This window comes from Lycium barbarum, chromosome 7 (assembly GCF_019175385.1).
Source record: "Lycium barbarum isolate Lr01 chromosome 7, ASM1917538v2, whole genome shotgun sequence".
Classification (NCBI taxonomy): Eukaryota; Viridiplantae; Streptophyta; class Magnoliopsida; order Solanales; family Solanaceae; genus Lycium; species Lycium barbarum.
In genome coordinates, this window is record NC_083343.1 from 108,574,056 (window position 1) to 108,588,760 (window position 14,705).

The 14,705-nt window shown below is 35.4% G+C and overlaps 1 protein-coding gene across 1 annotated transcript; it reads left to right on the forward strand.

Annotated features, from left to right (window-relative positions):
* Nucleotides 1-12,535: 12,535 nt before the first annotated feature.
* Nucleotides 12,536-14,370, forward strand: LOC132603733 (delta(12)-fatty-acid desaturase FAD2-like). The gene is made up of 2 exons (XM_060316916.1): nt 12,536-12,627; nt 13,010-14,370. Exon 2 carries the CDS (start codon nt 13,040-13,042, stop codon nt 14,192-14,194), a length of 1,155 nt encoding a protein of 384 aa, XP_060172899.1. The 5' UTR covers nt 12,536-12,627; nt 13,010-13,039; the 3' UTR covers nt 14,195-14,370.
* Nucleotides 14,371-14,705: the final 335 nt, after the last annotated feature.

The window sequence follows — 14,705 nt, forward strand, 5'->3', positions numbered from 1 at the left end:
GCGGGATTGCTAGTAGGCGGTTGACTAGAGTTTTGTTGATTCCCCTTTGGAGGGACATACAGATTTGAACTCCGATGATTGTTGTAGTTGTTGTTGTAACCCCCTTGATTGTTGTCACGGTTATCTCTCCAATTTGAGTTACCTTGATCTTTGTTCCAACCTTGATTCCCTTGACCTTGCCGCCAAGATCCTTGATTCGGACCTTAGTAGTTCGGACGGGAACCCTCCCTTTGATTGTTCATATAACTTGCCTCCTCATCATACATTTGGAAACATTCCTCATCCGGAGAACCCCCTTCATAAGATTCTACCGCAGTCACCTTTTTGCTTCCGCCACCCATGACATGTTTTGTAAGAAGGTCCATTTGGGTGACAAGTTTGGCCATGGATTCATCTCTCTCTTCCTCCTTCTTAATCATCTCACGAGTGAGCACATTTTTGGAGGAACTTCCTCCACCTACTTTCAAATCCCTAGTGTGCCATGCTTCATTAGTCTCGGCCAATTTATCCAACAATTCACAAACAGTGGCATAAGAATTATCCATAATAGACCCTTCCGCAATGTTGTTCGCCACTGATTTGTTGACCGAGTCCAAAGACCTATAAAATGTTTGTAGAAGCACACTATCGGGCAACCCATGCTTGGTACAACTTTTGACTTTCTTTTTAAAATGAATCCAAGTTTCATAGAGAGCCTCATCAGGAAGTTGACGAAAGTTGTTGATTTCGTCACAGAGTTGCAACATTCGAGATGGGGGGAAGAACTTCTTGAGGAATGCTTCGGTCAATTCCTCCCAAGCAGTGATGGATCCGGATGGGAGATCATCTAACGAAGCCGTGGCTTCCCCCGTTAGGAAGTACAGGAAGAGCCGTAGCTTGACTGCTTCAATTGAGATGCCCGGATGCACATTGGTAGAATACACCCCAAGAAAGTTCCTAAGGTACCTATTCGGGTCATCTTTGGGTAGACTACCAAATAGGCCCTTAGTGTTGAGCAGGTGTAGCATTGTTTTGGTCACGTGAAAACTCGAGTTTCCAATTAGAGGCGGGGGCTGAATTGCGGCTACATAGCCTGCCGCCACCGCCTCTTCGACGACCGCCACTGGTAGATTTTGAATGGGATTACCATCCTCGTCCATATTGCCTGCACAACACACAACAACAAAAGAAAATAAGAAGAGAAATAAAGACTAAAAGTAAAGTTTTACACTAGTTAGTAAATTTCTAGACCGTATTCCTCAGCAACGGTGCCAAAATTTGATACACCCAAATTACACTTTTAATATCAGGAGTAAGCGGTCATCGTCAAATATAGAATCCAACGAGGTTGGGGTCGAATCCCACATAGAATACAATGAAGAAATATACTTATTAAGTGTAACGCTCGACTATTAGCCTATATTTCAAGGGAGAGGGGGATATAATAGTAATTGGTTTGATGTTTGTTCATTAATGATTAAGAGTAGTTATACGATGTAAACTATTGGTAAAAGGGACTAAGGTTGTGGTTACAATGGAAAGTATTGCGCTTGGGTATCACTTCAACTCATTCATATGCCTAGGTGTATTAAACCAAGGGTCACATGGTTCTTGCCAAAAGTTTTCCAACCAAATTAGCAAATTTCATCCTAGGCTTTTCCAAGCCTTATAATGTTTTATATGAGAACACCCATTTAGCCTCAACTAGCTTTCCTATTCCTAGCTTAAGCTATTAGATGGATTTAATGACCCAAATTGTTTCTATTAACTCTTTTCCTAACCTCTACTTTCTTTTCCAAGCAAAGTAATGGTATTAAGGCACAAGTAATGTTGTATACTATCACAAGACATTAACGCTTGAAGCGTTAATAGAAACACCATTAGCATATAAATGAAGTATGAATATGAAACCAAATCACATAACTAACATATTTGGTCCCACAACCTTAGCTAAAGAGTTTAGCCACTAATATTCATTAAAAGTAAAGCAATAATATAAAGTGTATTCACAAATCTTACAAAAGTATTGAATGGAGAAGATGACAAAAGCAAAGGAATCTCTTAAAAGCTTCACCAACCAAAAATAAATGAGCTCCAAAAAAAAGACAACTTTAAAATCTGTGGAATAATGAGTCCACAACCCTAGAAATCTATTTATAGACCTTCCAAAACGGGAACAAATTCCAGATAAAAATACCCCTGCGCATCTGGTGCGAATCGCACTTGGTGTCGTCTGTGCAATCTGCGAGTCGCAGGTTGCACCAAAGTCTCGCAGGTGCTGCATCTTCAAACAGCTGTGGTGCAGCATTTGCTGCATCAGGTGCCATTCGCATGCACCACATGTGACTCGCATGTGCTGCACCGCTATCTTCAATTCTGAGTATCTCTGTCGTCAGATGCTGCAGCACCTGTGACTCGCATGCAGTACATGCGACTCGCAGGTGGTGTTTTGGTTCACTTTAGCTTGTTTTTGCTTCATTTTTGCCTCGTGTTGCTTCCAACACTTGTTATTCTACAAATCAACGCAAAAACACGACAAACGACATCAAAATTACTTGAGGATTCACAAAAGACTAAGCAATTGGCATCGAATGCGTCGTAATTTCACGGCACATCAACCACTCATGTTCTTTGTTCAAATACCTACATTCATTTAATTTATATTGTTTTTAACTCTAAAAACCGATAGACTATGTCAATTTTTTTTAAAAAAAAAACCAATGGAGTCCGTCGATTTTTTTTTAGAAAACAACATAAAAATAATTATATTTTTTGCTCATTTTTGCACGAAAAATAACCGAGGCAGTTCGTCGGTTTTCTTTTAAAAAAAAGATTTAAAAAACTTATCGAAAAAAATGTCAGGTTTTTTTTTTCGTCGGTGTTTTAGTAGTGATAGTACTTTTTACGTAGTTTCTGAATATATAAATTTTATTTCAAAAAACTTAAAACTTCTATGTCCAAATTCACTGTCAAAGTTTATAAGTTTGAATCTAGAAATTCCAACTATGCCAGGTAAATTGGGACAGAGGGAGTAATAGGTTGAAATCCATGTTTCAGGAACTAAAGAGATTGTTGGGTCCAAAAATATTCTTAATATGATGCGATACTGACCGTTTTGGACCTTGCGGCACAATTCTTCCGAAAGACCTTACACGATTAAAAGTATCCAAACATCAAATATGTATTCTCTTTTTCTTCTCAACCGTCAATGCATGACTTCTGTTTGCATACCCAACCGAAGCGTATAGAGATAATTCTTGAGTAAATATCTCACAAGGTCACTCAACTATGAGGAATTATGTAACAAAGTCATTGAACCTTGTTTGGTATCAATAAAGCCACTCAACTTAGGGTGTTTCTCTTATAAAATTATTTGACCAAATTTGTCATTAAAAACTTCACTTTATCCCCTCAACATTTTGGGTTGGGAAATAATACCCCCTTCACATTTTGAATGGGATAATAAACTCATTAATCTTAAATCAATGATAGAAAGAGTTGAATTATTGCGTATATTTTTAAAATATCTTGATTGCTATTAATATAAAAAATTATGATTTAACTAATTTGTCTTTTATGGTATATTTTTTTATTTAATTAATTTTGACAATTACCAAAAATGAGTTTATGCGATTCTTCAGGCAAAATTTCTCCATATTATCATGGTTATTCTTTTTGCAACACAACCAGATAGAGTTATGTGACTGATAACCAATTTAAACATTTCATAAATTTAATTACATAAAAAGGAACCAGAAACAGTCTAATCAATTTAAACATTTTATAAATTTAATTTAAAATACAGATAGGCACCAGAATCCCTCTCATGCTCCAGTACAAACCATGAAAAAAGGTAATCTGGTCAGGGGCGATTTTAGGCCCTATTTTTGGAGCACGTGAACACATGGTCTCGCCGTAAAACTAGGTATTTCATGTATATATTTTTCTAAAATTAGTATACTACTACCTACTGGAACACATACTACAAAAGACCAAATGGTGCACTTGGTTGCAAGTTGAGTTATTTATCTAGGATTAGGGATCAATTCCCGCTTAATACATTTTTTCTTCTTTATTTTAGTGGTGAATCCATGCTCCAGAAATTCTAAATTCACCTGAATGTGGTCATGTAGGTCTTCTAGGAATAATTATCAATTTTTCTGTGGTGTAAGAGTCTACCTGCTAAAACTTTTACCCCAATTGAATGTTTGAGTTTGTTGTGTTTAAAGGTAAGACTATTGCTGATTTTCTCAAAAGCGTCAACTTTAATCCACATAGTTATGCGACGAATATTGTCTCACATTTCAAACTTATGCATATTTCTATGCCATGTGTGCTACATATGTTGCATAATTATTTTTCTCTATGAGTGGTATATTGAAAAATTATTACGCTATTTTGCTTGAATATTATTAAGTGGCCTGTAACTTCCATGATATGTTGACCGTTTTATTATCTTAAGTGTTTATTTCAAAGAAAAATATCTCTTCAATTTGTTTGCATAATGAAAATGGTCAAACTAGCTGATCATTTCAAGCAAATTATAAAAATTGAGTTGGTTCATACTTAAGCTAATTGATGCGAAGGCACGTTACCTATACATTTCTTCAATTAGTTGAAGCTATCCATTAATTATTTTTAACATATGAATATATGATGAACCATAAGATGTAACTTAATTTTGAACTGATTTGATCTTTTTACTAACCTTGGCAGGTAAATAAAATGTTTAAATTGGTTAGACGGCTTCCGGTGCTTTTTTATGTCTAATTAAATTTATGAAGTGTTTAAATTGGTTATCAATCACATGACTATTTGGTTGTGTTGCAAAACGAATAACCGCGATAATATGGAGAAGTTTTGCTTCAAGAATCACATACACCCATTTTTTGTAATTGGCTAGATTGGCAAAATTAATAAAATTACAAAATATACCATAAAGGACAAACTAGTTAAATAATTTTTTTTTAATTAATTGCAATCAAGTCATTTTAAAAATATATGCAATAATTCAACTCATTTCTAGCAATTGATTTAAGATCAACGGAATTTATTATCCCATTCAAAATGTGAACAGGTATTATTTCCCAAATTCAAAATGTTAAGGGGCAAAGTGCAGTAATCTAACGACAAATTTGGTTGAGTGATTTTTTAGGTGAAAAGCCCCAAGTTGAGAGACTTTATTGATATAAAATAAAGTTCAATGACTTTGTTACATAATTTCTCGTATGGATAACTAAACCATGATGCTCGGCAGTTGGAGTAAAGGTACATTCACTTAATGAGTAAACAATTATGAAAATTCAAAGCCAAATGATATATACATTTGTTTGTTGCTTTCATTTGAAAATTTCCACGTCAAAAACTCGTGCAATGACTTGAGAAAGCAATAGCATTTCCATTCTATCATTCACAGTTGTCTTTCTTGACTTCAATTTACTCTGCTCCTTGTTTTATCTGAATGAGATCCACTGTGATTAGCCACTGAAAGAGTATCATCACATTCAAAGACTTTTGTGTGTTGTAGCTTCCTTTTGAAATTTCTATGGAAACCTAGCCTGACTTTGAAAAAACAACAAAATTTCCATGGAAATAATTAGGGGTGTCAATGGTACGGTTCGGGCGGTTATTTCATAAAATTTATATCATACCAATTTTTCGGTTAATTGATTTTGTAGAAGCAAAATTAGACTTATCAAAACCGTCTCATCATCTCGGTTTTTCTTCGGTATCAGTACTGTTCGGTTAATTTTCAATTTTTTTTTTTAGAACAAGAACATCATGTTATAGTCACTAGTAAAAGTTAAAGACATGATACCATGCATACTTCTATAGGACTTTGGTAAAAACTCTTTAGACATTTTTTACTATTTAAAGGGAGATGAATCAAGAAAACATGAAAGACAACAAGAATAAAGATTGATTTCACTATTTTACGATAGTGTAAAACAATATTAAGCAAAGACAAAAAAATAATTTGGATCGCACGAGGGGGCAAAAATCAATCAAATGGGACTCAAGAACGGAGTCTACTAAGATTAAGTATCCCATAAGATAACTTAAAATCATATGAGAAGAAAGATATCTAATACTTTGTAGCTTTCTATCCAAGATCGTTAGAATACCTTGTAGCTTACAAGTTAGTTACTACTCAAGATGAACTATTTTGATTTCAATAGAAGCATAATAATTGGTTTCAGAGTTGGAACTTTAGGTGTTAATTATGTTGCCGGCTTGTAGTCGTTTTCATCATCCCGAACCTAAGGCGATTTTTTTAATATGTTATTTTATTTAAATTTAATATGTAGAATATATTTTATACATATAAACTTATTCGGTAGGGTTCGGTATTTTTTCGGTTTATTTTTATAAAATTAAAAACTAACCTAATTATTCGGTACGACTATAAATTTATATAAATACCGTCAGTTTTATTAAAAAACACCAAAAATCGACTCGGTACGGTTCGGTCGGTTAAATCAGTTTTTTGAAAATCATTGATCCCCTAGAGATTACTGTCTTTGGCTCCTTTTTATTTTTTATTTTTAAAGAAACAAGAAAAAAACTGAACTTTCAAATGTTTCTATTTGCCAAGTTGATCAGTTCCGTCAGTTTTAGTGCGTGTAGCCGCCAAACATATGGCTTCCTTCGTTTACAATGGTGTCATGGATGAGTCCAGAGGCGGATCCAAGATTTTAAAACATCGGGGGCACTATTATCTTAACATAAACACCAATAAAAATTTTAATGACGACTGAGGGATAATATTGTGTCGGACCCGTCGCTAATAGTGTAGCGGTAGCGAAAATGCAAGTATATTAGGTGAAATATATGTAATTAATAAAATTTAACACAGTGAAGCAGATGAAAGAGATAGATCAGTGGCTAAGGCTGCGCAACATGTGATGATAGTGCAGGTTCGAATCTGGGTCAGCTCATTTAACGCTTATTGTTTTTCTAAAATAGGCTCAAAAAAATAATTAAAAGTGACATTCGGGTTTGATCGGGGTGGCATTTAAGAGAAGCAACAGTTGCAACCAACGTGCCTCAAAGACACTTTCGTTTATTAGAGTGCACAATTAAATATCTACTAATTTTTCAAGGTATATACACATATATATACATAATTTTTTTTTCGAAGGGTGGGAGTGCACGTGCACTCCCACCATTACATGTAGGTCCGCCTCTGGATGAGTCCATCCCTTGACTAAAGTTTTCGAGTTCGAGGCCTGAAAATGAAGAAATTCATGATAGAAAGCATTTTCCTCTTAAATAAACCATACGCACGAATTTGAATTAGTCGGTGTTGAGTAATGCCAACATCCTGCCAATTGTGAGGCACGGGTAAGGCTATTTAACGGGACGGGACGATTTCTTAACGGGATAGGAAGGACGGAGAACTTAGGGGCCGGGACCGGTGGGACGAACCCCTCAGCCCATCTCATCCCACTAAGCTAAGGGAACGTGACGGGATGGGTCGGGGCAATAGTGGGATTTCTTAAAAAAATTGTATTATTTTAACTAATTAAGCACCGAAAAACAATAAAAAGATGATAGTGTGATATAATACCACATGAATTTAGTAAATGGATACAAATTATAAAATAAACTTCAAAGTTAAATTGATAACATTGCAAAATTAAAACATACAAACATGATTTTTCTAATTTTAGTGGGACGGGATGGGATAATTTCTTAACGGAAAGGGGGAACGGGACATTAGGGGGACGGAATAGAGGGGGCGAACCCCTAGGCCCATTCCATCCCACTAAGCTAACGAGACGGGACAAGATATCTCGTCCATTAGACAACGTTAGGCTCAAGTAATGGGTCAGGGATGACTCGGTCTGAGTTATGATCGAACATGACACTTGCTTGATGGGTTTAGTTAAAAAAAATATAAGTTGGGTAATTGCTATCGATGGTAGCTTTTGGCATGATGATAAGCACTTGATCCTAACAATTGATATCTGAGCAAATATGATGGGTTCGATTCTCAAGAATAACATGCTATGTATGGTAAGTGCTGGGAAGGGATTGTTGTGTAACGTGAACGTACATCATGTCGATGGAGACGCTCGAGTGATAGGTCAGGGATGATTGGGGTCAAAGATGATTGGGGTCAGAGTCATGGTCAAATATGACCCTTACTTGATGGGATTGGTTAGGCAATAAAAATTGTGCTCTTGCTATCGGCTATGTTTCTGGGTTAAGGCTAACATCAACATCCTGCCTGTGACAAGGCTCAAGTGATGGGTTGAGGATGGCCCGAGTAGGATCATGATCGAACATGGCGCTTACTTGATGGAGAATGTTACATGGATAAGCTATTTTTAAGTGATAATTACAACTATTTGAGGTAGTTACGCTTTACTATAAAATATTACAATAATTTACCAATTAAGCAAAAATAATATTTCCTACATTCCAATTTAAGTGTCTTAGTTTGACTAGGCACGGAGTTTAAGAAATAAAGATAGACATTACAATCTTGCGGTTCTAAACTAAAGATGTGTATACTATACTAAAATGTCCTTTGGATCTTGTGGTTATAAACTTGCCATGTAGGATGTTTGAATGTTCAACTTCCCAATTATAGAAAGAGACGCTCTTTTTGAAGGAACGTGATACACTTAATTGGGACGGAAGGAGTAGGAAAAGTAAGAGATTAGGCTCATCCCCACCCCCACCCCCACCCCCACCCCCACTCACCAAACATGCCCAAAGCTATAAATTTCATTAAAATTTCAATTGATAGCCATTAAAAAACTTGGAAGCTTTGAATTTGAAAATCTATTTTGCGAAATTTTATTCATTTGGATTAGGTGTTGTTGCAAAAGATCGGGAATATCGTTGTAGTTTATATGAAAATATAGTTGAGGTAGTTTGGTGAAGATTAGAGTTGGTTTCCATTGATATTTCATATCGAAACTCGAGGAAGAAGAAGAACAATGGATTGTATGTGTTTTATATGTCGGGCAGGGGCGGAGCTACAGCCAAGAGCCGGAAAATTACACGTGTAGGTAGGTCAAATATTCTGTATTATTGGGATTTATAAATAAATGCATACCCCTTGACACAAATGAGAGTGCCACTACAATGGTGAGGGTGTTCAATCGAGACGTGGAGGTCTGCAGCTCAAACCTCGCTCGTAGAAATTTTTAGCCTTATTTTTTCCTTTTTAAGAAAAAGGAAATAAAACAAACAAAACTTGACGATAATGTGACACGTTGATTGCTTGGCTAGATTCTACTAGCTACTAGAACATATTTAGTAGGCGTTTGGCCATGGATACCAAAAATAAACTTACTTTCTTTGGAATTTTTGGAGTTGGAGTTGGAGTTGGAGTTGTGTTTGGCCATAGTTTTTGAAATTGTAATTTTTGGTGAAATGTAGTTGTAAAAAAATGATTTTTTTTTTTAAAAACGAGTTTTTTAAGGTTTTGGTATTCCGGAATACAACATCAAGTTGTATTCAGAATATCTATGGCCAAACGCCCAAAAGTGAAAAAAGTGAAAAAAAATTCCGGAAAAAAATGAATAATTTTTATGACCAAATGACACCTTATTCTCTTTCTTATTAGGACCCTACCAATTCTTCTTTAATTTTGAACAAATTAACATATTATTTTTCTATCTTTATTTATATTTACTTCAGTCTATAAAACTAGAAATGTCTCATCTAAAATATTGCACCTCAACTAAAAATGTTCATATTCTTCTATCAATTAACTAAAAAAAAATAATTAGAGGCATACTTTCTGTCATTTTAACTACTATTTATTTTTCTTTTTTTCATATTACCTACTTTGTTTTCTGTACCACCTTAAAAGAGTAGGTAGTAATTTTCTTCTATGTTGCATGATTATGCTTATTTTTATTTTTTACATTAGTTTTGATGTGTGTTATTCTTTATATAATTAAACTAGCTGCCAAAAAAAAATTGTTGACTTTTCTATGTTATTTTTGATTTATACAATTGATAGTTTCATAATTTTAAGTTTTCATATCATTTAGTTAAATGATATGTAAATTGATTTTAAATTTTGGGTGCACCCAGTCATCAGTAAAAAATATGTTTTCTGCATTCACTCGGCTAAAAAAAAATTATTCACTCCTTTAGAACTTGAACACCCTTGGCGAAATTTCTGGCTCCGCCACTGATGGCGGGTACAGTCAAACCTCTCTATAATTGCCATTTGTTATAATAGCATTTCACTATAACGGCCGGATTTTCTCCGGGATTGATTTTTCATGTTATATTTTACTTCTTGATGAGTCGTGAAATTACGGCATATTCGACACCAACTACTTAGTCTTTTGTACATCCCCAAGTACTTTTGATGTCGTTTCTCGTGTTTTTGTGACAATTTGTAGAAAAACATGTGCCGGAAGTAACTGGAAGCAAAATGAAGGAAAATGAAGCAAAAAGTTAGCTGAATTGAACAAGGGCAGCATATGCGAGTCGCATGTACTACATGCGAATCGCATGTGATGCAGCATCTGCTGACAGAAAAGGCTAAAGAAGAAACCATGTGTGACACCACATGCGACTCGCATCTGGTGTCGCACATGCTGCTCAACAGATGACTGAATATGTCACACATGCGATGATTTGGTGCAACATGCGAATCGCATGTTGCACTTGCGATACCAAGTGCGATTCGCACCTGATGCACAGGGGCATTTTTGTCTGGAAATTGTTCCCGTTTTGGACATGCTATAAATAGATTTGCTAGGGTTTTGGTTTAGATTATCCTGCAGTTTTTGGCATAGACTCTTGTGGAGTCATTTACTGTTGGTTGTTGAAGCATTTAAGAGATTTCTTTTAGCTTTGTCATCATCTTCATCCAACACTTTTGTAAGACTAATGAATACATTTTACTTGATTGCTTTACTTTTAATGAATATTAGTAGCTAATCTTTCAGCTAAGGTTGTGGGATCCAATGTGTTAGTTATGTGATTAGGTTTCATATTCATACTATATTTGGATGCTAATGGTGTTTTCTATTAACTCTTCAAGCATCAACGTCTTGTGATGGTGTACAACATTACTTGTGCCTTAATACCATTACTTTGCTTGGAAAAGAAAGTAGAGGTTAGGAAAAGAGTTAATAGCAACAATGTGGGTCATTAAATCCATCTAATAGCTTGAGCTAGGAATAGAAAAGCTAGTTGAGGCTACATGGGTGTTCTCTTATAAAACATTCTAGGGCTTGGAAAAGCCTAGGATGAAATTTGTTGATTTGGTTGGAAAACTTTTGGCAAGAATCGCGTGACCCTTGGCTTAATGCACCTAGGTATATAAATAAGTTGAATTGATACCCAATCGTATTACTTTCCATTGGAACCACAACCTTAGTCCCATTTACCAATTATTTACATCCTATAACCATTCTCAGTTTTTAATGAACAAACATCAATCAAACTTTTATTATATTTCCTTTCCTCTTGAAATATAGACTAATAGTCGGGTGTTACACTTATCAAGTATATTTCTTCATTGTATTCCCTGTGGGATCGACCCCGACTCATAGTTGGGTAAAATATATTTGCATACGACCGTGCCCATTCTAATTAATAGGGTGGATTTGGAGGTTATCACTTCTCTATGACAGCATTCTACCTATAACAGCAATGACATTCATTATAGCGGTATACTCTTTGTAAAATTACCTCTCTATAACAGCCATACTAAATATATTATGTATAAAAATAAATTATTAAAATATTTATGATAATCATCAAGGAAAAACTATTGAATTCATTTTTGCTAAAAGTTTTGAAAAAAATTTCGTCAATTCAAGCGTTATATTGTCACTAAGAGACTGAAATTTACGAAACAACCTACAATTGTAGAATTCTTATGTCAAACTTGAAATATTTTAATTTTCAAGTAATTTTAAATGCATATATTCCATAGATTTTAATTCCTTATTGGTACGGTACAACTAGTTATGAATTTAGTAGTCACTTCAGTTTTTAATTAATGAAATATGAAAATCAATTGAGATTTTAAATTAACTTAGCAAGTATTTGTTTTCGTTATAACATAAAAAGTACATGAAAATAAATAAATTTTTGCGTATTTTTGTTTATAACAGCTAAATGAGATCCAAACATCAACTGTCAATACACATGCATAAACAGCACCTCACTATAACAGTCATGAAATTTTTAGACAAATGCTGCCATTGTAAAGAGGTTTGACTGTATATGTTATTTGTTTGTCCAATGTATCGGTGGACATACAGTGACATGCGCACGACATATATACAAAATACATGCAGTTATATAATTGCTTTATGCCAATTTTATGTTTTTACCGTTTGTATATATTTGGTTATAAAACTACTGTTACTTTTTGAAAAAATAAATTATTCTGCTACACCGGATAATTACACCCCTAATTTTGCATTCCCACTTGATAGGCTTAATTAAGAAATAAAATTTGCATTCCTTCTATCAACAATTACTTTTGGCATGATGTCAGCGGTTGATCCCGACAGTCGAACCAATGACTTCTAAAGAATAGAGTTGGCCAAACAATTAGCCTCCCTTTCTCTACTTCTATAAATAATAGATGATGTGGGAAAGAAAAATCTCCAGTATTAAGGTAAGGATAAAAGGCCTCTCTTGAACTTTGAGGTATTTCCTCCTTTTTTTTTTTTTGTCATAACAAAATTTACCTTCCTTTCTTTCAGAACCAAGAGTCTATTTTTATTTACATGCATCTTGCATATGCTCATATCTTTTTTATTTACTAAATGTTGGCGTTTGATTTGATGATTCTTTAATTTGGACCTGTTAAATTTATATGGCAAGTACTGCTGCTTGAATTAGTGCTTCAAGCTGGTTGGTTTTTGGGTTAAGTGGCCTACTTTTCATAAACCACAAACTTTACTTATCCACACATACACAAGAAAGAATCTGTTACTAATTCTTTTGCAGTGATTGAATTTTTTTCTGTTAACATTTTCATATTTACCTAATAACTACATTAGATGAACCAATTATCTAATTTTTGCAGATTTAGGATTGAAGAGGCAGCTGAACAAAAATGGGAACCGGTGGCAATATGTCTGCTTCAACAATCAAAATTGAACAAAATAAAAATCCTCTCCAAAGAGTCCCAATTTCAAAGCCCCCGTTTACACTGAGTGACATCAAGAAGGTCATCCCTCCTCACTGCTTTCAACGATCTCTCGTTCGCTCCTTCTCCTATGTTGCTCATGATCTCACATTGGTCTCCATCTTTTACTACATTGCTACCACTTATTTCCACCTCCTTCCATCCCCGTATTTTTACCTAGCATGGCCTGCTTACTGGATCGTTCAAGGTTGTGTTTGCACTGGTATATGGGTCATTGCCCATGAATGTGGCCACCAGTCATTCAGTGATTACCCGTGGATAAATGACACTGTTGGTCTGATCCTCCACTCTGCACTTTTAACCCCATACTTTTCGTGGAAATATAGTCATCGTCGTCACCACTCCAACACTGGTTCCCTTGAGCGTGATGAAAACTACGTGCCTAAATTTAAATCTCAACTAAGATGGTACACCAAAGTATACGCCAACAATCCGTTAGGACGATTATTCATACTTGCCTTCACCCTCACTGTTGGCTTACCTTTGTACTTTGCCATCAATATCGCTGGCAGACCTTATGATCGCTTTGCAAGTCACTATGATCCATATAGTCCCATTTACAATGACCGTGAGAGGCTACAGATCTTCATCTCAGATGTAGGTGTGATTGCAACTAGTTATGTATTGTATCGCGCTGCAATCACACAAGGGGTAGCTTGGCTTGTATGCATCTATGGGGTACCCCTCCAAATTGTGAACGGCTTCATAGTATTAATCACTTTTTTGCACCATACACACCCTTCATTGCCACATTACGATTCATACGAGTGGAATTGGCTAAGAGGAGCTCTAGCTACGGTAGACAGAGACTACGGTGTGCTAAACAACATCTTCCACCACATTGCAGATACTCATGTTGTGCATCATCTCTTCCCAGCCATTCCACACTACCATGCAGTGGAGGCAACAAAAGCGGTGAAGCCATTACTTGGAGAATACTACCAATTTGATGGCGCCTCATTTTACAAGGCAATGTGGAGGGATTTCAAGGAGTGCATCTATGTGGAGACTGATGAAGGATCTCAACTCAAGGGTGTGTTCTGGTATAAAAACAAGTTCTGAAAGCTAAATATTTGGACTCTGTAGTTTCATTCTGTTGTATTTGTAGTAGTATTGAACCAACCCTACTATGTGTATCTCCAACCCTACCATGTGTATCTTATATTGTCATCACGGGAAACACTTATGAACAATAATATGAATAAATATAATTAGCAGCCCTAAAGATTGCTACCTCTTATCATTTTGCAGCCAATAAGCATGAATGAAATGTACAGATAGCCCATTTTGGGACTACCATTTAAGCCGCACCTAAGTTAGTAAACGTTTGTAAGTTTAATCACTCTAGAATCAACTTCCGACACATGTGACCGAAGTTACAAAAATCTATGCCGAAATTACAAATTTTGTCTACAATTTGCATAATGCTAGTGCAAGCAAACTTCAAACCATTTTGTTTAAACTTTAGACATACACCTTGGAGTTTGGCTTGTCAAACCCAAACTTTTGGTATACGCAACTGAATGGCTTGTTATTCATGTCTAAATTCAAAAACGCCAACAGCAAAGGTCTA